This window comes from Sceloporus undulatus, chromosome 6 (assembly GCF_019175285.1).
Source record: "Sceloporus undulatus isolate JIND9_A2432 ecotype Alabama chromosome 6, SceUnd_v1.1, whole genome shotgun sequence".
Taxonomy (NCBI): domain Eukaryota; kingdom Metazoa; phylum Chordata; class Lepidosauria; order Squamata; family Phrynosomatidae; genus Sceloporus; species Sceloporus undulatus.
In genome coordinates, this window is record NC_056527.1 from 115,107,703 (window position 1) to 115,132,883 (window position 25,181).

A 25,181-nucleotide genomic window follows, 5' to 3' on the forward strand; every position below is an offset into this window, starting at 1 on the left:
CACCCCAAAAAACACACACACATAACAATTTTTCTAATGGTTGAATAATACAATGTAAGGAAAGCCTGGAACATGTTTAAAAGGTGAACTGGCTTTTCTGGAGACTTCCAGGAGAGGAATTCACCTCTTTTTGGCCAGAAAAAAGGCAGTGCAAGAAGGCCAGAAAGCAGGTTTGTGGGGTGGCCTATGAGCCCAGAGCTGTCCTTTGCCACTTGTGATTTACTGTGTATATACTCATGTACAAGTCTACATATTTTAGTCAAAAATTGACCCAAAAAACCTGAGTTGACTTACCCATGGGTCAATGTCAGTGCTGTACCTTGACTCTTCCTAAAAAGGAACCATCCCCTGCTGAAATTTAAGAGTGTAATCTATCTTGGAAGCACTGAGCCCACTCTAATCTCTCATCCATCCAGCCTTTAGAGTGAGCACAAACAGTTATGCCGCTGGAATTAAGTTCTTCGGCATTGTTTTTACTTTGCTTCATCCTTTAGATCCTTTGTAACATGCCTCAATTTATCCTTTGTAAACCTCAATTTATCCATGGATCATATCAAACTCCATAATTTTGGCCCCAAACCTGCTCTTGACTTATACATGATGTTTACTTATGGTTGAGTATATATGGTAAATCTTCCTTGTCTTTCCTTTCAATTAGTTGCGCTCTCCAGGGGCTCAGGTGCTTCAAGAACAGTTGCCTGGCATCAGCGCCTTGAGCAGTCTAGATCTCTCTGACAATGGTAAGTTTCTGTGTTCTCCAGCTGCCTCCTCTCTGCCCTTGGTCCTTGAATGTCTCTATAGCGTGTTTTGCATATTCTGATGGAGTGGCCAAAAAAGCCAGTTCCGTTCCGGCTTCAATGGGTATATAATGTCTAGAAGGAGGGAAATAGTAGTGCCATTCTATTCTGCTTTGGTCAGACTTTGCCTGGAATCTTGTTTCCCATTCTGGGCAGCACAATTAAAGAAAGATATTGACAAACTAGAATGTGTCCAGAGGAGAGGAACCAAGATGATCAGAAGTCTGAAAACCAAGCCTTATGAGAAATGACTTAGGGAATTGGGTAAGTTTAGCTCAGAGAAGAAAAGACTGAGAAGTTACAGGATAGCTCTCTCTAAACATCTGAAAGGAAGTCATGTAGAAGATGGGCAAGCTTGTTTTCTGCTGCTCCAGATGCTAGAAACATGAACTAAGGGATTCAAATTACAAGAAGAGAGATTTCACCTAAACATTAGGAAAAACTTTTTTACCATAAAAACTGTTCCGCATGGAATGGACTGCCTCAGAGGATGAGGTCTTTAAACAGAAGTTGGAAGACCATCTCTCAGAAATGCTTTAGTTTGTGCATTCCTGAATGCCAAGGGGTTGGAATAGATGGCTCTTGTGGTCCCTTAGAACTCTATGATTCTATGATTTCTACCCTTTGCCACCATTCCTTTTTGCTTCAGGCTTTGATGCGGATCTGCTGACCCTCGTCCCAGCACTTGCCAAGAACAAGGCCCTGAAACATCTCTGGTTGGGCAAGAACTTCAATGTCAAATCCCGGTGAGTTGGCCCCTCCCTTCACGGAGTGGTCTTAGAACAGTGGTTTCTAACTTGTGAGGATGTTGAACTACAAATCCCAGAATGCCTTACCATCAGACATATGGGCTGGAGGTTCTGGGAGATGTAGTCCAGCAACATCTGGGAAGCCAAGGCTGGGAACCAACCAGTGCTAAGATTGTGTAGATTAGCCTTTCTTAACTTTTTTTTTTTAATTTAGAGGAGCCCATGAAATTATTTTCAGGTCTCAAGAAACCCCAACATAAAAAATATTATATCTATATTTTAAAAAATGTTTATGGTTAGAGTCAGTCAGTCACTCTGTGACTCATATCCCCAATACAAGAACTTGGGAAATGGCTTATTTATTGATTTATGTTTCCAACTCACCATTCCCCTGCTGCCCATGCTCCTCAATGTGAGCCATCCTGTCCTATCTCTTTCCCAGAACGTTGGAGGAAATCCTTCAGAAACTTGTGCAGCTAATCCAGGAGGAAGACTGTGTAAGTCCTTTTGTTTTGTGAAGTGCAAATGTGTGAGAGGGTATAGGGCAACTTTCTTCAGTCTGCACCTTCCAGATGTGTGGGTCTACATCTTGTAGCTGGGGGGGGGGGGTGATTTGAGTTGTAGTCCAGCATAGCTGGAAGATACCAGCTTGGAGGAAAATGGTACAGGCTTGGGATGGGACTGTCCAGGTGATTTGAAATGGAGAGAGAGGGTGTGGGAACAGGTACCATCTTACAACACTTTCTTCTTTACTTCCAAGCAGCTGGGGTGCATGCATAGAGTTTTAAACAGGAAAGCAATGCACAGGGAAGGGCTGACTTAACTATGGCTTGACTATCCTTATTTGTTGCTTCACTTCCCTACTTTGCCCCATACATAGAGTAACCCTTTGCCCCTTTGGAGAACCAATTGACGGAAGAAGAAATTGTACAGTGTTACATTATTGCCCCAATTGGGGAGCAAGAAGTTAAATCCGTTTGTTAGTCTCCAGCTAGAGGTAGACTCATGGACCTGTGGCACTTGCATAAGCGTTGACTGACCATATTCTAGTTGATTCAGTGGGTTTAATCTAGGTGGAACTATCTAGATTTAGGCCAGAAATGTATGGGTGCCATGTGCCAGATTGCCCCCAGGCTTCATGCACATAGCGAAACCAAATAACTCCACTTTCCTCTGCAGTCCCTTTCCAAATAGCAACAGGAACTGATGGGACTTCACTTTCTGCTGCCATTTTGAGAGGAAAACAGGCATTTAGGGGTAGTATAGGATTTGGGGGTACTTGTTCAGGTGGAGTGGGGGTATTTTCATTTGTTGTCAAATGTCTGGAGGGTTTTCTGTGTGATTTCGTGGCTACCAAAGTATCCACCATTCTCCAAGGTAATCTGTTCCACTGCTGAACTACTCTTACAGCCAAGAAGGTATTTGTGTCATTCTGTAGGTGAGGGTGGGCAGAAGGAGCATTGAAAGAAGTGTGAAGCCAATAGCAGACCTGATCTTAAGATATAGGACTAAATTAGACATGACACCATTTTGTGTCATGATGTCATTTACAAGTGTAACACTTCCTCCAACCAGTGCACCAGAACTAAACAGATTGAGCAGATAGTGATCACTTTTGTCAAGGATTTAAATTCTCTCCTCAGTGCCTTTCCTCCTCTTCCTTATCCAAAGTCCCTGCAGACTTTCTCAGTTGCTGATTCCCGGCTGAAAACCCGCACCAGCATCTTAATCAATGCACTGGGCAGCAACACTTGCTTGACCAAAGTAGACTTGAGTGGAAACTGTATGGAAGACATTGGGGCCAAGATGCTGTCCAAAGCCTTGCAGATCAACAGCACACTGAGGTGAGAAAGCTCAAGCTTGGGCAGCTGGTTTGAAAAAGGAATTCATTGCAAAGGTGCATGCACACAACATTAAAATCATTGTTCCTAATGCTAGTTTTTTTTAAAAAATTATTATTATTTTATTCATTCCTTTTCGGCTACTGATTAATTCCTTTATTTATTTATTTTTAAAAGAATCTATCTAAAATGGAGTTAGATTTTAAAAAATGGCCTGAAGCTTGAAAAAAAAAATCCTCAGAATGCTCATCCAAAATATTTTAGATCCCAAAAGTAATGAGGGAAACTAATGAGTAAATATTGCTTATTAAATGGGGAGGGGGGAATTAATGGTGTTACCAGTCATTACTGTACTTTTATTTGCAGAACATCTTTAGACCATCACTGCATCCCCAAAATCACTCATTAATTGAAAATTCTAAAGCAGGGATGGAAACTTTCACACACACCCCCAGCAACCTTGGAATGCCCACTCCATTTCCCCTCCACAAACAAGCCTGAGCTTTTTTAATTATTATTTTTTTATTCAGGGCAGAGTAAAACAAAATTTTGCCATTTTTAAAACTTCTTTTTGTAAAAAAAGCTCTCTTGGACCTGAAATAACCGCAGGGAGCCAAACACGTGGTGAAAATGTTTCACATTTGTGGGCATTTGGTGGGGGAAATGGCCCTGGGGGTTTGTATGCTTCTCATGGGCCATGTTTTGCCCACTCTACTTAAAGTGTGTGTGTGTGTGTGTGTGTGTGTGTGTGTACACACACATGTGTGCATGCATACACTCCTTCTCTTGTTACTTTAGCACATGGAATTCAGAAATGCACATGGGTCTGAAGATGGAGGTTCAGATGGATATGACCTCCTGGAAATATTTGCCATATAATGGAAAATTCTGCTATCTGATATTCCTGTCCTGCCATTGTCCAATGCAGCAAAGGAGAGAGTTTGTACTGGTAAGGATTTCATAGGTATATTGTCAGAAGGGGTGACCATCCCTGCCTCTTTCTGCTTTTCAGGAGTATCTCCTGGGACAGGAACAATACCACCGCTCAAGGATTCCAAGATATTGCTCGGGCCTTGGAGAAGTGAGTGACCCGAGGAACCAGAAGCTCCCACTGGGATGCATGCACCTCAGCAAAGTTTGTTAGGCAATTTGTGAGATGAAAGAGAATAATTTTCTACTTTGGGTTGTTTTTAAATCCAGAAATGGCAAACTGTGACCCTTGGCTGAATTTCATGTGGCTCTTGGTATCCCTCGTTCAGAGGGGCTTCAGTGCTAGTGATGTGTGTCTTTGCACACAAGGTGTAGTTTATGCTGCTAGTTTCAGCCGTAGCTGCATGGGACCTGTCTCTTATTTCCCGCATCCTATTCTGCAGCAACTACACCCTCAAGTTCATGTCCTTCCCCATGAGCGACATCACCACAGCCTACCGCAGTGCTCCTGACAGGACAGATGAGGTGTGGCAGAAGGTGAGCCCCATTTCATGCCTGTGACTGATCCTCTCGCCTGGCTGGCCCCACAGGTCCAAACCCTTGGGCTCCTATTGCTCACCTTGCCCCTCTTTCCCCTCAAGATCCCTCCCTGGACCAGGTACTTGGCCTTTTCCCTATGTCTATGCCATCTTTCTGCTATATCTCTGCAATCTTTTCCCTGTCTCGATGCCATCTTTCCGCTATCACTCTACAATCCTTTCTGTGGAGTTTATCACATGGGGGAAATCCCGTGCAGAAACGGGGGTTTAAATCGGGAAACCCCCGCAAAAGCGGGTTGATTTTCACACAACGTTTTTATTAAAGTGGTGTTAGCCCAAACAGAAAATAGATGGAAAGTAGACAAAAGCTGCTTCTTTTTACTTTTGGAAAATCCCAAAAGTAAAAAGGAGTGGCTTTTATTTATTTCCTGTTTGGGTGAACACCATTTTAACAACGTGTCTGAAAATTAACCCACTTTTGCGAGGGGGTTCCAGCTTTTATATCCTGTTTTTGCATGAGATTTCCCCTGTGTGATAAACTATCTGTGGGCCATCTGTCCCCTATCTCTTTGTGCCATCCTTTTCCTATCTGCCTTCTGTTGAAGACAAGCCCCAGTTTTCTATCCTTACTCCCCCATAGGCATTCCTTAAACCCCTTTGGGGGTCAAACTACCCTTTCACAGTGGTTGCTTAAGACCATCGGAAAACACATATCAACACAACATGAGGAACTGTATTAAAAGGTCGCGGCATTAGGAAAGTTGAGAACCACTGCCTTAAACTGTGATTAGCTGGCACCAATCAGGCTTGCCCTGCTCCTTCATTCACAGTATCCTTCCCACTTCTTCCTAATGGCACACGGGGGCATTGCAAACCCCAACTTTGCTGTTACTTCCCTCTGTCTCTTTCCCATCCCTCCTTCTCCCCTTCAGATCCAGTGGTGTCTCCTTAGGAACAATCACTCGCAGAAGTTCTCCCAGGATCAAGCCTTCCGCCTCCACCAAGGAATCGTCACCAATAGCGCCGAGCAAGTAAACGTTCCCATCTCCCTGTATGGTCCTCTCCCATCCACCCTTCTTGAGACTGTGCTTCTCAACCCAGGCCTCCTCTTCCAAACATGGAAAAGGGGATGCAGAACAACTTAAAAGTCTGGGCAGAAGGAGCCATGTTCAAGCGCCGGTGATATTGATTGTCTGGCCTGGCCCAAAGGAGTCTGGGAGAAGGCATCCCAGGATAAGTGAGAGTTAATGGCTCTATTGTCTACCCTTCCCTAGATGATGAGCCGCCTCTGCGTGAGAGTTCAAGAAGAAGTGCGGGTGCTGAGAACCTGCTCAGCGGATACTGTCCAGGAAGAGGTGCTGTATGCCAGGGAACTCATGAAGGAAGCCAAGAATTCAAGGGCGGTAAGAGACAAGGCTTTCTTCTTGCACACCTAGCCATAAAGTCTCCCTGAAAGAGCATCCTTCTGAATGTTGCTATTGTTATGACTTATAGCAACCCTATCCAAGGGTTTTCTTGACAAGATTTATTGAGAAGAGCTTTGCCATTGCTTTCCTCTTAGGCTGAGAGAGTGTGATTTGCCTAAGGTCTCCCAGTAAATGTCCAGGGTGAGTGGGGATTCAAGCCTTGGTCTCTCAGAGTCCTTATCCAACTATCAAACTGCTACACCATGCAGGCTCTGCATAAATTTCAATGACATTGGGGCCTGATTCCCACTACTTTTTAAACTGGATCACAAATTGGTTTGAACCAGTTCAAATGACCCTGGTTCCCACTTGAATCGATTTGCTGAAGCGATTCAGAGAGGGGGGCCATGCACCAAACCCATTTAACCTGCGTCTTTTTGATACTGATTTTTTCCGTGTGTTTTTGATAAATCGATTCTGCGTAAGTGTGAACCAGATGCGGATCGGAATCAATTTAAATTTGCCCTTTGGCTGGCTGGAGCAGGTCCATTTTGAATCAATTTATTTGTCAATGTGAACCATAAGTGGGTTGTTGTTGTTTTTTAATTTTATTTTGCAGCAAGAAAATGCAGTTGGGGCAAATGTAGTGTAAACCACACTCTGATGTCAAATTGATCCATCAATTTGGATTGCACACTGATTTATTTGCAAGTGGAAATGAGGCCTGTGAGAGATTGGAGGACATGCATTTGACCCATGTTGTAGTGTCACAGGATGCATCTGCACTGCAGAAATAAAACCGTTTGACACCACTAACTTCCATGACACAATGCTTTGGAATTCTAGAATTTGTAATTTTGTGGGATATTTAGCCTTCTCTGTCAAAGAGCTCTGTTGCCACAACAAACTACAAATTCCTTAGCATTGAGCCATGGAGTTAAAGCAATGTCAAACTGCATTAATTTTGCAGTGCAGGTGCAGCCAAAGATGCCATCATTTTGAGGGTGCCACACTTTTGAATGGCATTCACAAGATTGTGATATCTTGATCCCTTAAACGTGGGCTGAAGCTGTTCCCACAGATCTGTCACAACAACTTTTTAATTTCCCCTCCAAAACATTCCCAGTCCTTGAATATTTGGATCCAGTGCCAAGCCAAGGAAAGTTCTTTGCAGACCATTTTATGTTTGTAAATTGTTTTAACCATTCCAATTAAAATCTTTTTCCTGGTCTCTGTCCCTCAGCTGTTCCCCAGCCTGTATGAACTTGGGCACATACTGGCCAGCGATGGACCAGTCCGACACAAGCTGGAGTCTGTGGCCAATGAGGTGTCAAAAGCTGTAGACAAAGAACTTCAGGTAATGCAAAAGGATGTGCCCTATCACTTATCTGTTCAGAACCAGTAAGCTTATTTTGCTGGTGTGCAGGGATGTTTTTCTTATGCTAAGAAAATAATTTGTGCCTGTCCTCAGCATCGGGGAACGTTTTGAAAGATGGGAGAATTTTTTACCAAGGAAAAGAAAGATGCTTGGCAGATTTTATTTTAAGAGGCTGCAGGGTCCTGTCTTCCTCTGGTTGCCATGGCAGCCATGTCAGTTTTGGAGAAGGCCTCTTTCCTGTATAATAGTAGCACTGTAAAGGAATGGAGTTGTGTTTTGCATTCCTGGCAATAACACACTCAGGCTGCATCTATGCTGCATAAGTAATGCAGTTTGACATCGCTTTAATCTCCATGGCTCAATGCTATGGAGCTTTGGTGCCACAACAAACTACAAATCCCATAACTCTATAGGATGGAGCCATGGCAGTCAAAGTGGTGTCGCACTTCATCATTTCTGCACAATGGCAGCAGCCTTAGACTCCTGGGGGAAAATACTTTGCTTGCATTTGTGGTGGCACTAAGGGATCCTGCGAGCCCTATGATGTTAATCTTGGACATGACCTGTTGCTTTTATTCTTGCCAGATGATTCTGGAGTCAATGGTCACTCTGACGCAGGAGCTGTGCCCCCACGCCGTCCAGGCAGCTGAGGAGCATAACAAGATGCTGGCCACTGTTTCAGAGCGTGTCACAGTACCCCGCAACTTCATCCGGGGAGCTCTATTGGAACAGGCTGGCCAGGACATTCAGAACAAGCTCAAGTGAGGAATGGCTTGACAGGTCTGGGTCGGGGACTGAGGGAGAAGGACAGGGAGAAAAGCCCCTCATTGACTGAAAGACAAAACTGCTGTCTGAAAATGCCAAGACAGTCATGCAAGCATACCCTCCTACTGTCCCAATTTGGCAGGGACAATCCTGATTAATCCTCTTTCATCCCACTTTTTAGTTGTCATAAAAATGTCCAAGTTTCCCTCTCCTCCTTCCACTTTCCCCCTTAGTCCTCAAGTTCAAGGTGCAAAAGTAGTTTGCATTCAGTAAACTCAGCAAGGAAACAAGGCAGGAGGTGGAATCTTAGCCTTCCCTGTAGGTGCAGGCAAAAGCAAACTGCTGCAATCTTTTGAGTGTTCTTCTTCATTAATAACTTTGCCATCCTTACCACACTCTAATGTTGTTTGGCCATACTTTTCCCAGTTTTTATCTGTGAAGCATTGGAGGGTACATGATTATAGGTTTTGAAGAGAGGATAGGAACCTTAGTCTCCAAAGACAGTATGTCTGATTATCTTCTGACCCTCCTGACCTCTGTCTCTCCCCAGTGAAGTGAAACTGTCTGTGGTAACATATCTCACCAACACTATTGTGGAAGAACTACTTCAGGAGCTGTATCATGCCCACAAGAATCTGGTGAGGAACCCCTTTTCACTCCACCACTATCATCCTAAAACCTATACTTTTAGGAATTAATTTAATCCTGGGCCTAGCCTGGGCATTTATGTTTACGCTATGCTTGAGCCCTGGGGACATGAAATTCTCCCAGTTTCCATTTTGCAGCCTGCAGCCCTGTCTGGAGAAGACCAGAGAGAATCCCCCAGCCCTTGTACAGTGAGATTTTCCATCATGTAAATATAAAGACCCCCTGTGTATCTGAGGCCTGTTACAGACTGCCAAAATAAAGCTGCTTCAGGTCTCTTTGGAGGTATGGTATTTAAATGATGCGTAGGTCCTAAGAGTCCAGAGGTCGAGCCAAAGCCACACTCCATTCCTAAGCACTGGAGTGCAGCTTTGGTGCAGCTTCCGGATTCTTAGGGTGCATGCATCATTTAAACAGCATACCTCCAAAGAGACCCGAAGCAGCTTTATTTTGGCAGTCTGTAACAGGCCTGAGTTTAGCAAGGAGACACAGCTTCTTTGCATGGCAGGAACAAGCAGAATGTATTTCTCCTTTTTGACAATGAACTGAAACTAGACTACAACAAAATCAGGGTATGATCTAAACTGCCAGCCCCTCACCTTCCTCATGGCCAACCAATCCTTTTTCCTTTCCCTATAAGTAACGCCTCCTCTTCTCTGCAATGGCAGGCCCAGAATATTGTCCACCTCCGCCGTCTTTCTGAGGGACAGGACAATGCTGCCTTCCCAGAGCATCTAGGGAAACCCCGGCTCCATGATCGCGAGGAGACTACGGATGATGAGCTCTGCTCCAATATTGTAAGTGTTTGTGGGTAGGTTCTGGAGGTGGGCTGCCCCACCTCTGGCCCTCATGTCTCTCTCATGGCTCTCTCCTGACCTGTCTGCCCACAGGACACCATGGCCATCAAGCGGCAGAAGAACTGTCGGAGAATCCGACCTGCTTCTGCTTTCATCAGTGAGTATGCTTGCTGTCTGTCTTTATGAGCATCCTTTCACCTTCCTCAGCTGCCTCCTGGCATCCTCAGCTCTTGGCAATTGTGATACAGCTGCTTGGCATTAGCACAAAAATATTTTCACTCACACCTCACTCATCCATATTTATTACTCTTCCTATTTGTCGTAGGTAGAGAAAGTGAAGCCTGTGCACTACATGTGGCCCCAAACCCTTTTTAGAGCCCTACAAGTACCTGATATGCCCCACTCCACTTGGGAGAAGAACAACATCACCTCTAAACTGCTAACCATCACTCTTCATTTTGTGACTCCAGATCCATCCTGAGTTTTCATCACTATACCATAGATGTTTCATGGCAAGATTTCTTCAGAGGTGGCTCGCCATTGCCTTCTGCTTAGACTAGAGTGTGATATGCCCAAGGTCACCCAGTGGGTTTGCAGGGCCAAGTGGGGATTTGAACCTTGGTCTCCTGGAGGTCAGGTCCAACATTCAAAACACACCACCACACTGTCTCCTCTACTCTTGAAGTGGTGATTTCACTTGAACACTCATCTCCATTCAAAAAACAACCCCAAATGCTTGTAAGTGATAGCTGGAAGTGGACTTCCAATCACTTTCAGGTGCAGTTTTCCCTAAAACTCAGGCAAATCCAGTGGGAGAGGCAAAAACTGGCCCCTCTACCTGCCACACTTGCCAACATGTTAGATCATGTTCCTAAGCTGGGGTTCTCCCATGAGTGCCACTGCTGCTCCCACCATCCCAGTCTCTGTCTGACAGTGATGGAAGTGGTAGTACAATATAACTGGAAGGCATCAGCATGGGAAAGTGTCAGCTAGTTCAGCTCTAGTAAGGCCCTTTCACATTGACACCTTCTCTACCCTAGCACCATTTATCTCTATAAGCACTCAGTAGTGAGCTACCCATCCTCACTCCTCACTCCCTCATGCAGGTGGCTCCGAACAGGAAGGTGACCTGATGGTACCCCGCATGGGCTCCCCGCTGGGCTGGATATCCTTGGCCAGCAGCAGCCAGTACTCACATTCCCGCAGCACATCCTTCGAGGGCCTCTCAGACTTGCCAACTGAGGGTGTCCGGCTAGAGCACTGCACCCGCGGGCGACCCCGGCCGCCTCGCACTGCTCCTCATGGTGGCTTCCGTTCCCACGTAAGTGTGCCGCACACAGCATCCTGTGGTTCGGTTTTCTTCTCCCCTTTCCTTTCTTGTTCACTCACTCCTCCCCTCATTTAGCCTTTCTTGTTCCTTGAATGTCCTTTTGTGTCCAGAATCTTCTTTTGGAACATTTTCTCCTTGGACTCTTGAGTGCTAAGCTGTACCTCTGAGTTAGGACATCCTTTTCATCTTGTGGAGTATAAAGAATGAGGAGACACCTGTATAATATGTGGTAAAATTAATGAGACAGTCTCTTTCACTTTATTTTTCTTTCTCTTCAGAACCGAATCCTGGGTTCTATTGAGTCCAGAGAGCAGGAGAATGGGTCGGTGCCACGAATAGATGAGGGCCTAGATGAATTTTTTAACAGGAAGGTGCTTACTGACAACACCAGGTGAGCCCCCATCCCACATTCTCTTGGCTCTCGTGCAGAATTCAAAGCATTCTCCTATCATCATAGCATAGTGGTGGGTATAGTCCCTCTCAAAATAGTGATAGGAAGTAATGTAGAATCATTTCCTGTTACAATTTTGAGAGGGATTGCAGGGGGGAAACAGGTATTTTGAAGTAGTATGGAGTTCTGGAGTGCATATGTGTGTGTGTAGGGGGGTATTTTGCACGTTTTCATGCATTTGGGGGCAAAATTTACTTGAAAAACATGGTGATGTATTTAAGAATTGAGGGGTTAGAGGGACTGGTGGGGGACCTCAGAGGTCACAAAAGTGGGGTTCAAGGATCCCATAGCCCACACTTTATTCACCCCATCATAACATCATAATAAATCATCATAATAAGTCACAGCAAGCTTTCGTAACTTATTTTCTCCCCTTTCCTCCCTCCTCACAGCTACCCTCGAACCCCAAAGGGTTGTGGGGTGAGACCAGGACCCTCTGACTCCCTCCCACCCCTTCAGAAGAAGAGGAGAAGGGGACTCTTCCATTTTCGAAAGTATCGTAGCATCAAGGGGGAACGGGATCCTGAGGACCTGCCCCCAAGTCCTCCCCCGCCACCGATGGGTGGGGAAGAACCGAAGCCCCCACTGCGCACGGCTGCCAGCCAAGAGGAGGAGAGAAAGTTGGGGCAGGACATGACAGGGTTGGGCATACTCCTTCCAGGAATGGGAGCCATACCTGCGGGAAGTGGAGTGAAAGGTCTGCCAAGCAGGACAAAACAGGTGAGGAAGGATTTGCCTGTCTTAGAAAATACAGTGGGCCCTTGGTATCTGCTGGGGTCTGGTTCCAGGACCTCCCATGGATACCAAAATGCATGGATGCTCATCCCATTATATTCAGTGGTGTAGTAAAATGGTGTCCCTTATATAAAATGGCAAAATCACGGTTTGCTTCTTGGAATTTTTGTGTGTGTGTGTGTGTGTTAATTTTTTCAAGCTGCAGATGGTTGAATCTGTGGATGCAAAATCCGTGGCTATGGAAGGCCACTTGTATTCCAAAGTAATAGACTACGCATACATGATACAGTTTTTGAAAAATTATAATATCTATAGCCTGCCCTTTCCATGAGACTTCAGAGTGGCATACAAATTAAATCAATTTAAGTGGTTTAAAACGGTATAGAAATTGGTAAAAAATAATAATTTAAACAGATTAGAAACACATGAAACAATTTAATGAGTTACAAAAAAGTTTAAAACAATGTATAAAGTGGGCCGTCCACATTTGCCACGGTTTGGGGCACAGGGTTCCCATGAAAGTGGAAAAAAGGCAAATAAAAAAACTCTTTTTTAACCTCTCTAGGAATTTCTAGGTCCTCCAGTGCAGTTCTATGGTCCACATCTGCCAGAGCTTGACCATAGACTCATGCAAATTCCTAGAAAAGTGTTTTCTTTAGGAATCTCTAGGTCTTCAGGTGTTATTCTATGGGCAACTTCCAGCAGAGTGACTCTAGAGGACTTAGAGATTACTAGAGATATCCTATTTGACAAATCCGTGAATAATCAAGGAATAATTTACAGTGCTATATAAATAAAGCTTAATAATAATAATAATAATAATAATAATAATAATAATAATAATAATATCTGCAAAAGTTAAAGCCACAAATGTGGAGGGTCGACTGTATATGCATTTAGCAAGGATCCTTTCCCTTTCTGCTCATTGAAAGGGTTCCCATCCTGACATTGAGAGGATGGAGCCAGACTCGAAAGGGGTGGAGCTCCTGCAGCCATCGCGAGTCCAAGGTGTGCCCTTGCCTGGAATGGGATGTGCAAAGGGATGGAGCCTGGATGCCAAGTTGGAGGTAATTAGTGGCTAACCGGAAAGGAGGCTCTGGGAGGCCAAGAGGGCAGGTGCCATTAAACATTAAACACTTTCCTTCCTATGCTTTGTTGTCCTGTTCTAGAGTGTGGACCTGGAGCGAGGAGGGAGCATGCGGGACCGGCAGAGACGTTCCTCGGATGACTCAGGTGTATCACTCCATCATAGAATCATAGAGTTGGAAGAGGCCCCCAAGGGCCTTGATCCAGTCCAGCCCCATCCTGCCATGCAGGAAATCACAATCAAAGCATCCTCGACAGATGGCCATCCAACCTCTGCTTAAAAACCTCCAAGGAGGGAGACTCCACCACTCTCTGAGAAAGGAGTGTGTTGCACTGTTGAACAGCCATTACTGTCAGGAAGTTCCTCCTAATGTTGAGGTGGAATCTCTTTTCCTGGAGCTTGTATCCATTGTTCCATGTCCTAATATCTGGACATTGTCAGGAGAAATTCCAACAATGATGTCCCAACACCCATGGGCTTTTTCCTTTTTATTTATTTTAATTGAAAGTAATATAACTTTACAGAATTATTGAAAAATAGTTTATAAGCTGATGGCCTTTGCAGGGCCAAACTATCTCTTTCACATCTGTAAAATAGATATAATATCAAATGGTAGGGCCAATGCAAAGGGTTGGATGTTGTTGTTGTTGTTGTTGTTGCTGTTTTGCTGTTGTTATTTTTGCTGTCTTCGTGGACTTTGTGACTCATGCAAATTTTTGTTTTTAAACTGGACAGGGCAAGGAGGGAGAAAACCCCATCCTCCGCTGCAGAGTACAAAGCCAAGTTTTGCCACCATTCGGCGAGCAGAAGCCAGCTGGGACATAGGTGAGTAGTGTCTGCAAGATCTACAGACCCTGGTCTTTCATTGCTTTTAATGTCTTTGTTTTTAAGCTAAAGTCATTTGTGTAGAAAGACCATTCTATTAAGTCAAAGGCTTTCATGGCCGGCATCCATAGTTTTTTGTGGGTTTTTTGAGCTATGTGGACAAGAAACCTTTCTGGGACATGGCCATATAGCCCAAAAAACCCACAAAAAACCATTCTATTAACATTTGCTAGCTATGATTGAAGATGTTACTGAGGTTTATATTCTGAGTTTGGAAGGTCTGTAGGGAGATTTCAGGAATATACTTTTAGCCAAGGCTGCTGTCATGCAAACCCAGTTTGGAGATTGTCAAGTGCTTTTCACCCGATCTTGGGAAAACTTACTTAATTGAGCATTGCTTCCCAGAATCCCGCAGTCAGTTTGGCGAGTTGAGTTCTGAGAGCTAAAGTCCGAAGAAATAACTTTTCCCCAGCTCCAGTCTTTGGATGATCAGTTAGGTGCATGATGAGGTCTGGATACTAAATTGAGCAGTTTCCTATCTCATAGCAGGGGAGTGGTGGAAGGGATGGTGCATGATTTAATTTGAGCCAGATAGATTCATGCTCAAAGGAGCTCACCTGTCACTGACTGTGATAGCTAGATAGAATCACCATGAACAGTGGCAGTGTATGTCTTTGGCAGATGCTAGAAACAATCAAAGATGAATGCCTTCACTATATTCAGCTTGTAGATAACTTAATGCCGTTGACTAGCTGGCACTGGAACAGGGGCATCCAAGGGGGGTGCAGACTACACCAATGACACTACTGCTCCCCAAACATCTGCCTTTGGGCAGAAACAGTCTGTGGTGTTTGTCAGCATTCCTTTAAAATGTTAGAACTCAGCGGAAGAGATAGTGTTGAGTGGGGCAAGGCCCAGTGGGAGGAAAAAGGAGAGCCCTCAGGGCTTTTAAATAAAAATTAAAACTTTATTTGAAAAAAAAATCACATCTTACCAAATGTTCACTTTAACTACATGAAACTATGTATGTGTGAATTTTCATTAGATATATGATATTGTAATTTAAAAGTATAATTTAAATTTTACTAGTTGTTGAAGTCACAGGTTTTGCCGTTACATTCAGTGATATATGAGAATTACAGTTGGCCCTCCGTTTTTGCGGGGATCCATTCCAGACTCCTCTTCCCCCGTGAAATGGAGTCTCGCACTTATTCAAATCCCATAGGCTTGAATGGAGTGTGCCTCTGTGTGCACAGAAAGGGTGTGTGCGCCAGGTGCATGCACCATTACAAATAGTAGAGGTCACCACTCCATGTATATTCAAGGGTGCGTATCTCAGATCCATTATGAGGGGCAACTGTATGATATATGAGTAACATTAGTACAAAAAAATTACTAAGGATTCTATATGGGAGGAGGTCAATGGGGGGGGGGGTGACACCATGAGTTCTCACATCAGGTGATGCCAACCCTAGTGACACCACTGCACTGGAAACAAGATACTGAGATAATGCACCCTTAGTCTGAGCCAGCAAAGTTGTTTGGCCCATTCCTTTGTTAGTAATGTTTTTTGTACTAATCTTACTCTTGACCAATAACCTAACATGGGACATCAAAACAGATTGGTAATGGCCAACTTATCTGAAGTCAAGAACCTTTTAAAGGGGTTGCTGTACTGTTTCTCTTCTTACTCTTCAACACACGCAGCTGAAGAAAGTTCCCCACGGGAGACCAGGGACAGAGAACCTACCCAAGATAACCCCCCAGAAGGAAATGCTGCTGGTACAGATGAGAAAGGTGTCATTGTCTTCACACCGAACTCTGAGAAGGACCAACCAAAGGCACCTGCCAAGGCAGGCAAATGGGTCTTGTGAGATTTGAAAGGTGGAGGTGGGGGGAATTAGAGAGGAGCTGGTGGCTATCTTCAGTCTTGTGCACTTTGGAATCAAAGAAGCTTCCCAGTTCAGTCGCTGATGGGTGGGTTGGGGTGTTAACTGGAACAACTTCAGTGAAGAGAAGAAAAGGCAAAAGTGAATAACAGGATCCAGCCAAGGGATGAAACTGCTCTCCCCAAAGGTTTGACCTAATCATTAGTGAAGGGCAGTGGGTGAAATACAAAGGGATTAGAAACTGATCATCTTAGCAGTGATCACTGAACATTAGTTAAGAGACAGATAAGGGTATTTTGCCACTCATAAGCAGATTAACTTCCACAAGGTGAGGAAAGAGCGTTGTCCAATCCAAATAGCATTTAATATCTATGTGAACTTTATTTTGTGATGGACTGAAATAGGATGAGCCAGCATAGCATAGTGGTTTGAGGGTTGGATTAGGACTCTCTGACACTGTGGTTCAGATCTTCACTCAGTGAAAAAAACATGCTGGGTGGCCCTTGGGCAATTCTCTCCACCTCAGAGGAAGGCAATCACCAACCTCCTCTGAATAAATCTGGCCAAGGAGAGGGTCACTCGAAGTCAGAGGCATCTTGAAGGCCCATAAAAACAACAACAGAAATAGAAAGGCCAGAAAGAATAGAAATGCAAAAACCACAGGCAGCGGAAATGATTTAAAGAGTGGTAAAAATGCAAAACACACAGTTGGAAGGTAATCCTGCTAAACCTAGACAGATGGACAATTATTATGCAGTATTTTGTGAAAATCAAAGCTCTTCTCTCTATTCAAGCCACAGGAGATAAAGAGCTGAACATTTTGCTAAGACTGAATTCTTTCTCTGCTGTTTCCCATTGCAATCTGTTTTTCCCACCCTCAGAAAGCAATTTTCCCCGTAGAGGTAATTGTGAAGGCCTGCAAACTGGGAAGCTTTTCTTTTAGAAGGAGTGTGCAAGCTTTTGTCTTCCGCAGAATCCTCCATCAGAGAGAGAATGTTGTGGTGGTGAAATTCTGCAGCCCTCTCTTTATCTCCAGAGGGCTTTAAAACATACTCTGTGTTTCTAGCTCTTACAAATCTGTCCCTGCCTTTTCCTCCATGTTGCAGCAATTCAGGGAGCCCCCATCCATCCCTCGTCCTCCCAAGCCAGTCGCCCTCCCACGGGGCCGAAAACCCCCCAGCCAGCCAGAGAGGAGCCGTAGCAACGAGGAGCCAGGAGTAGCGGGAGGGTCCGTCCTGGAAGATACACGTACGTGTCCCCCAATAGCCCAACCCCGGCGCAGACCCAAGGAGCAAGAGAATGAAGGTGATGTGAGACTAGGCTGGGTGGCGGAAGAGAGTCTGACTTCATTCCATTCATATCTGGGGCTCATCAGCATGGGACAAAATAGGAGGGGTAATTTCCCTTTTCTGGAAGCACTGATTTCCAGATCGTCTGAGGTTATTTCCCTCTCCACTTCTAGGTTTATTTAAAGAAGGGTTTTGGCAAACGTCAGGGCTCCGGGATGCTGGAATTTGCAGTCCAAATAAGTCACTTTCTCCAGCTGTGCTCTGCAAAGTGGTATTCACACACTCATTTATATCACATACTTCATGTAAATTGGGGCTACTGACCAATGGATAGCTCCTAGTTTGCACTAACAGTGCAAACACATGGCATATTTTTTCCATATTTTCTTCAAGCAATTTATTTTCTTTGAGGAAGGGGACAAAATGAAATAAACAGTGTGCTGGTTAGGAATGGAAGGGTTACAAGTGGAAGGTGATCTTTCCCCTGAAGAAAACAATTCCATGAATGGTTCGTGGCAATGGAGTGATAAAAAGCCTTACCTGGCGAGCATCCTTGACTCTCCTAGCCCAGTTTTGTCTAGTAACAGATTTTCCAAGTCCCCTGCAGAGGGTTCCCCTACACCTCAGCTTTGAGATTCTTTGTTTTAAGATGGAGATGCCATGGAGAACATATAGGTCTCTAGATGTTGTTAAGAACATATAAAGTTGCCCTTCAGCTGAGACAAACCATTAATCAGTCTAGCTCAATACTGTGAAGTTTGACCAGAGGTTATGACTTTCTGAGGTTTCAGGAAGGATTCTTTTCTAACCCTTTCTGGAAACCTTTGATATTTCCTCCTGGTGGTCTCCCATCCAAGGACTAAGCAGGCCAAAAATTGCTTAGCTTCCAAAATCAGGTAAGATTGAGTATGTTTAGGGTGCTATAATGACTGTTGCAGTGTTCACCATTGGCTCTGTGGGCCCTTTGTAGCCCATAAGATCATGTGCCTTCAGCCCAGGAACTGTGGATCCTGACCTAATTAACCAAGTGCTAGATTAGACCAGTTGAATCAGCTGTTGAACATTAGGTCTGCACTGATGTAAAATCCCCTTTTGCCAGTGGATCAACTCTAGTTGGAAGGAGCAATTTGCTTCTAGTCCAGCTCTATGGAGATGTGTGGCAAATTCCAGCCATTAGAAACATTCTGCTTCTTTGGTAGTACCACTCCCAGAATTCAAAAGACCATGCTGGTGCGGGAGTTCTGGGAATTACAGTCCCATAAGTAATTTTTCCAAGTTCTGGAAAGTATTTTTCCAAGTTCTGGAAAGTCTACTCAGTTGAATAATAAAAAGGCCAAGCAGTATGTTTATATGCTCTCTGTTTGTCCACTTGGATATGAGGCCAGAAAGGCTTTGGGGTTTGGGGACTGAATTGCTACCTGAGCCCCCAAGGTCTTTATGTAACTCTCCTGTACCATGATAAAGGTGTTTCTTAAGAGGAATTGAGGCATCTAGCAGCCAGTGTCATAACAACAGATTGAACAACCACCTTCCACTATGGACCCCACAAACTCCAACTCCCAGAATTCCATAGCTTTGAACCAGAGCAGTTAAAGTGGTGCCAAACCGGGTTATTTCTCCAGTGTGGATGCAGCCTGACTCTCTCTGTTTAATGATAAGGGGGAAATTAGACCCAGACAGGGCTCTCTAACTCTCTTGTTTTCCTTCCAGGGGACCCTGAGGTGGGAAGGAAGGCAGCCCCTCTCAAACCAAAGAGGACGCGACGAGCGCAGTCATGCGACAAGCTGGATTCGGATCGGTGCCGGAATCTGGGCTCTGGAGGTGAAACACAGGACTTTCTCCCCACACGCACAGACAGCATGACAGGGGCTGGGGAAAATAATAGGGAGAAGGAGGCACTCTGTTTCTCTGTGTATGTTCAGAGGCATCCTTTTCTTTATTGAGGGTGTATGCCTTGTTCCTGGACTGGATCAGATTCTGGAGCTAAACCCCCGCTCAGGTGGCACTGTCTGCAAACTGCTTTGGGAGTTTTTAGGCCAGGGAAGAGTAAACACACACACACACATCACCCATTTTTGCAGCTCCTAGACCACCCTCCCCAGAAAGTAGCAGTAAATATTTTACTTTAAAACCCACCTCAGCCAGGAACACACATGCCTTAGGCCTGCAAGGAAATGTTGCATGCAAAACCTGGATGCCAGCAATGACGGGAATTGTGTGTGAGAGTTTATTGTAAAGCAAAGGAGGGGGAACTTCTTTTTTTGGAGAATTCTCCAGATTCCAGGAAGAAACAAAGGGCTTGGATGAGGGCAGTTTATAGGGGTATTTTAATTTGTGGGTTACTGTATATACTCATGTATAAGTCCCTTCAGAACACTTTAATTTATTTTAAAGTGTTGCAATGAGCTTTCCTTCCAAGCTGTTTCCCATGGCTAACCTCTCATATCTCCCTTTCTCTCCTCTCCGCACATTGACCCCCCAGGTGCCAGCGACACCCCCCTGCCTGACCCCCCTCCTCCCCCTCCTGACTACCACCCCCCCACCTGGAAATCTCGCCCTGCTGTTTCCCAGCCTCTCCTTCCAGCAGATTGGACAGTGGGTAGGTATAGATGGCCTCACGGGCCCCATTACTGGACAATGAAAGAGTCACACCAGTGCTTTCTCCCTCCCCTCTTTGGCATCTCCCTTCTCTCCCCCTTTTTATAGTTCCTTCTTTCTTTAGGAACTCCCGAATTTGGGACAGAATGATGGACAGACGCTCCCTTGACATTGTTGCTGCCACTGGAAGCTGCAAGGCCTTTTCATCTCCTGGCAGGAAGAGCGAGGGAACATGAAAGCTACAAGAGAGAAGAAGGGAGAGAAGCACAGGAGACACATCCTCTGCCAGCTTCCCCCCCTTTTGACAGAGAGGGGCTGACCTCCTACCCTATAGAAACCATATGCCTGGGACCACCTCGGTCTCCAGTCCAGTGCTGCTGACCCCTCGTTCTTTTCCTCCGTTTGTGCCTGTCTTCTTCCCTCGCTTTTGGGTCGGACCCACCCACCCCAATATCCTGGAGGGACCTGCTACTCCTCCCTCCTTTTTTAAAAGCCAGGGTGGTAGGGAAAAAGCCACAATAAATTCCATATTCCCATTGCTGAAAATATTTGGGGGCATTCAGAACTGAACGAAACACTCCCAGCCCCCGGAAGAGAGGCAATACGGCCTTGTTTTGCTTGCCTTCCATTTTCTTTCTCATCTTCCAGTTCCTTCCCTGCCACCCTCTTCCTTGCTTCTGGTCCTGCATTTCACACCCCACCTCTCCACCCCTCCCCAAAGAAAACACCCTCACTGTTCTCGCCATTCTATTTTCAGCTTGTATAAAAGAAAAGAGAATCATAATAAATTATATATGGAAATTGATGAAATGCTTTTGGGGTCTTCATGGAGGTGGTGGGAAGCATTTTCTTCCAGAATGTCAGGCACAGAGGGACATATCCCTTGGTCACCACGGTCACCTCTGGCTTGGTCACTGGAGAGTTTAATCCTTCTTATGTATAGGGAGATTCAACAGCTAGCAGAGATTCAAAGCATGAGTTGGAACACTTTTTTGTTACATAATATAGGCTGGGAATTTTTTCTGTCTGTTACTCATTCGCTAACATGAGTACCCAGGGGGCAATTGTTGGGGCCAATTAGCTTAAATATTGTAAACTGCTTAAAGAGTGCTTAAGTGCACTGATAAATGGTATAGAAATGTACATACAGTGAACCCTTGTTATACGCTGGGGATTGGTTCCAAGATCCCCCGTGTATAACAAAATCCGTGTATGCTCAAGTCTCATTAAATATAATGACATAGCAATATGGTGTCCCATATAAAAAATGGAAAATCAAAGTTTGATATTTGACATTTATACTTTTTTTAAACATTTTCAAACCGTGTATGCTTGAATCCGTGTATAAAAAATCTGTGTTTAAGAAGGGACGACTGTATTTGCTATTGCTATTGCTATTTCTTGGTGAAGGGGTGCAATCCCAGTGTAGGCAAGAGGAGAAAAAGAAGGAAGGATCATATGGGTGGCTGCCTTGTGCTACAATCAAGAAGGATTGTTTTGCAATGTCGTTTGCGCTTTCCCCAGAATTTCCAAGGTGCAATATCTGAATTGGCCACTTGGGGGAGCCAAGAGCATTTTTCTTGTATTTTTCAATGGTATAGTAGTAACAGTCATATAACAGTAGTAGTAACAGTAGTAACAGTCATGATGGTAGAATTCAAAGAGTTGTCTTAGTCAGAAAAATCAGTATGTAAAGGGATCTTGTAGCACTTTTGAGACTAAGTGAAAGAAAGAAACCAGTAGTGTGAGCATTTGTAGACTCAGAGGAAATCAACTCAGGTCCACTACCAGTTTTTTTTCTTTCAGTTTGTCTCCAATGTGCTACAATATCCCTTCACATATTTATAGTCATTAATAACTCAGCAAGTACCCTTTCAGTAAGAGTAACAAGGAATGGCCTGCTGGGTGATCAGAATAATTAGTAGAGTACTGGTGAATAAAATAAATCTTACAAATAACATTTCAAGCTGTCATCTCCATCTAGTTATATCCTGAAGGATAGTCATATAAGGCTATCTGGACAGTGTAGTGCAGCAGTTTGAGCATGGACTACAACTGGAGATCAGGGTTCGATTTTCTGCTGGACCATGGAAACCTACTGGATGACCCTGGGCGAGCCACATACTCTCAGCTCCAGAAAACCCAAGGTTTGCCTTAGAGTTGCCGTATGTTGGAAATGATACAACAACATGAAGATTTGATTGGTGAGTAGTCATATGGATAGACAACTTTGCTGCATGGTGTGCAGCTTAGCTCTCCTCTTAGAGTTATAGGAAGTTTACTCTCTCAAGACTTTTCCACTGGGGCTCTACTTTTGACAGTCTTTCAATACAGAAGGATTGTATTGAGCTGGTCTCTGCAAGAGGTTGCATTATTTAGAGATTGATGCAACTCCTTTAAAAAGTGAGTAAAAGCTTACTTTTCATTAACAGCACAGCATAGCAACTGGATGAGGAGCAAGCACAGTAAAGCCCTCCAGATATGGGTGCACTGCAACACCCAGCATTACCTACCAATGGCTGTGCTGTCTAGGAATGCTGGGAGTCACAACCCAACCTTATTTGCTCTCTCCTGGTCAGGCCACATATCTACTGTGTCCAGACATATTCCCAGTTCTAAGTACAACAGGTCTACTTCTGAGACCCTCCAGGAAATGGCCCTCCAGAATGAAAAGTGAAGCCAGAAGAGGCTATAATTCCTCGGTGCATTTGGTTTCGCCAGTTCTCTTGCAACCCCTTCTCTTTTTTTTATGGAATCAGTGTAGTGTAATGGACTGAACATAATATTTGGGTCTCAGGAGCCCAGCATCTCTATTTCTTAGCCATGCCTCCCTTGCAAGGTTGTGGCCGTCAAAGCACCAGGAATGTTATTGTTTAAAAGGTAAATTGTTGCATAACTCATTCCCAGTACAGCTACTCATCTGCAACATGTTTCCCTCACAAACATTTCAGTAACTGTTGCATTGCCTGTTGTGTTTTTCCCTGGGAGTTGTTGTCCCCAGAATTAACTTTTCCAAGCTCTGCTTGGAATAATGATGCACCTGTTTCACCATAAACTAAGGATGTGGGAGGCAGGATTGCATATTCCATTCAGATAACAAAAAGTTTAAAAGGTGTGAGCATTGTGTGTGGTTAACTGAGTGGCACATTTGCCATCATCTTGGTGTGCTCACCCCATTTATCCCACTCCCTGGCACAATTGCCTTCCTCTAAAGAAATCTAGCCACTTGACCATGAAAACCCACTGGATGACCTTGGGTGAGTCCCACTCTCTCAGCCTCGGAGGATGGCAATGACAAACCTCCTCTACAGGAATGTGCCAAGAAAACCCTGTAACAGATTTACCTTAGGGTCACCATGAATTGGAAATGATTTGAAGGCACTCAACACACATATAAGCACATAAATCTAGCACTGCTGTAGCACGACAGTGTTGTGTAATGTTTGAATCTTGGACTAGGGCTCCAAAAGTCCAGGGTTCAAATCCTCACTCGGATATGGAAACTGGGGGGATCTTGGGCAAGTCACTCTCTCAAGGCACTGGAAAAGCTCCTCTAAGCAAATCTTGCTGTGAAGACACACCCAACTAAAGGTGGTGGCAGGTTTGGGTGTGCAACGCCGGTACCCTGGTGAGATCAAACTCTTCTACCCAAAAAAGGCTCTGAAGCTGAATGTAAAGTTCAAAAGGGGGGGGAAATTAATTTAAAGGACAAAATAAAGAGTTTTCTCCTCCCCAGCTCTAAACAAAAGTTACTTTACAGTTTCAGCAATCTTCCGGATGTCATCTTTCTGGGTCTGATGTTAGTTTGCTCTCCTCACTCAATTAGGGTTGCCATACATCCGGACCTCCAAACCGGGAAAAATGTAGGACAAAATTTTCAAATGTAGGACACATTTTTTTGTGTGTCCTACATTTGAACAGGGGAGGCTTTCCCTTGCTGCCTGGGCCCTAGGCCTCGCCGCGATCACAGCGGGGAGCGGAGCCCAAGCGGCAAGGGAATCCTCCTCTGAGGGAGGCTTTCCCTCACCGCCTGGGCCCTGGGCCTCGAGGAGGTCGGGAAAGAGGGCGCGGGTCCGCTGGCGATCACCAGGACCTGCCCTCCTTCTCAGCCTCCGAGGAGACCGAGAAGGAGGGCGCGGGGCCGCTGGCGATCACCAGGGCCTGCCTGCCCTTCTCGGCCTCAGAGGAGACCGAGAAGGAGGGTGCGGGGCTGCTGCCTGCCTCCCCCTTCGCCTCCTCTGCCCAAGGCCTCGCTGTCCTCCTCTTCCTCCAAGCGGCCATGCGAGGTGGAAGAGGAGGAGGGCAGCGAGGCCCCATGGGTTGCAGTGCAACCCCGCTGCAACCAGGCTTTTCCTGGTTTTTGGCGGCACCCGTGACGTGAGCGGGCAGGTACCGCCAAAAGCGGGAAAAGCCCAGTTGCAGCCGGGTTATGGCAACCCTACACTCAATGGAGCTGGTGCAGGGTCTTTCAGCTCCTGAATTCTTTATTCACTTGTTGTTGGTAACTAATTTGGCTGAGACCTGGTAACTGAAATGGCTAACTTGGTAACTTATTTGGCTAACGTGTAAGAAATGCTCTTTCCGGCTGTCTGGGCCTGTTTGCCACCAAAAGACAGCTCTCTGCCTGCTCACAGCAAAGACTGCTCCCCACTAAAGGCTTCCAGCTACAACAGAGCATGCTGGGAAAGGGCAAACCAAACCTGGAAATAATGCAGGGGAATCCTACAGCTCCTCCCACAACTAACACAAAGAACTTTTCTACACTAAAATAATCTATGGCCTGAACCAAAATGAAAGAAAATGCAGGGGAAAGTTTCAATCAGTCCTGGCAGGACATCACACTTGCCAAGATAACCTCATCATAGGTTTGCCTTGGGGCTGCCATAATTTGGAAACGAATACACACAACCCACACATAAATCTAGCACTGCTGTAAACACTACAGTGTTGTGCCACGGTTTGAGTCTTGGACTAGGACTCCGAAAGACCAAGGTTCAAATTGTTGCTGGGGCTTGGAAACTGGGAGATCTTAGGTTTCCTTAGGGTCACCATAAGTCTATTAACCATAAGTTTAAAAGTTAAAACACACATAAGTTTAAACTGATGTGAGTTTAAGTGAAGTGTATTAAC

At 45.0% G+C, this 25,181-nt stretch overlaps 1 protein-coding gene across 2 annotated transcripts in view; it reads left to right on the plus strand.

The window, feature by feature from the left end:
- Positions 1–20,856, plus strand: part of CARMIL3 (capping protein regulator and myosin 1 linker 3) — a 66,719-nt gene extending 45,863 nt beyond the window's left edge. The window contains exons 18-41 of one of the 2 annotated variants that reach the window (XM_042476877.1): positions 659–740; positions 1,447–1,543; positions 1,989–2,043; positions 3,218–3,390; positions 4,400–4,468; positions 4,761–4,854; positions 5,789–5,887; positions 6,131–6,259; positions 7,506–7,619; positions 8,226–8,401; positions 8,956–9,043; positions 9,719–9,847; positions 9,941–10,004; positions 10,954–11,168; positions 11,456–11,568; positions 12,021–12,348; positions 13,296–13,430; positions 13,533–13,596; positions 14,186–14,275; positions 15,983–16,128; positions 17,271–17,469; positions 19,164–19,274; positions 19,936–20,052; positions 20,176–20,856. In XM_042476877.1, the coding sequence (XP_042332811.1) occupies positions 659–740; positions 1,447–1,543; positions 1,989–2,043; positions 3,218–3,390; positions 4,400–4,468; positions 4,761–4,854; positions 5,789–5,887; positions 6,131–6,259; positions 7,506–7,619; positions 8,226–8,401; positions 8,956–9,043; positions 9,719–9,847; positions 9,941–10,004; positions 10,954–11,168; positions 11,456–11,568; positions 12,021–12,348; positions 13,296–13,430; positions 13,533–13,596; positions 14,186–14,275; positions 15,983–16,128; positions 17,271–17,469; positions 19,164–19,274; positions 19,936–20,052; positions 20,176–20,201 (2,913 nt within the window). In that variant the 3' untranslated portion in view covers positions 20,202–20,856. The remainder of the gene's footprint in view (positions 1–658; positions 741–1,446; positions 1,544–1,988; positions 2,044–3,217; positions 3,391–4,399; positions 4,469–4,760; positions 4,855–5,788; positions 5,888–6,130; positions 6,260–7,505; positions 7,620–8,225; positions 8,402–8,955; positions 9,044–9,718; positions 9,848–9,940; positions 10,005–10,953; positions 11,169–11,455; positions 11,569–12,020; positions 12,349–13,295; positions 13,431–13,532; positions 13,597–14,185; positions 14,276–15,982; positions 16,129–17,270; positions 17,470–19,163; positions 19,275–19,935; positions 20,053–20,175) is intronic. The other variant, XM_042476878.1, reaches the window with a different exon arrangement.
- The last annotated feature ends 4,325 nt before the right edge of the window (positions 20,857–25,181 follow it).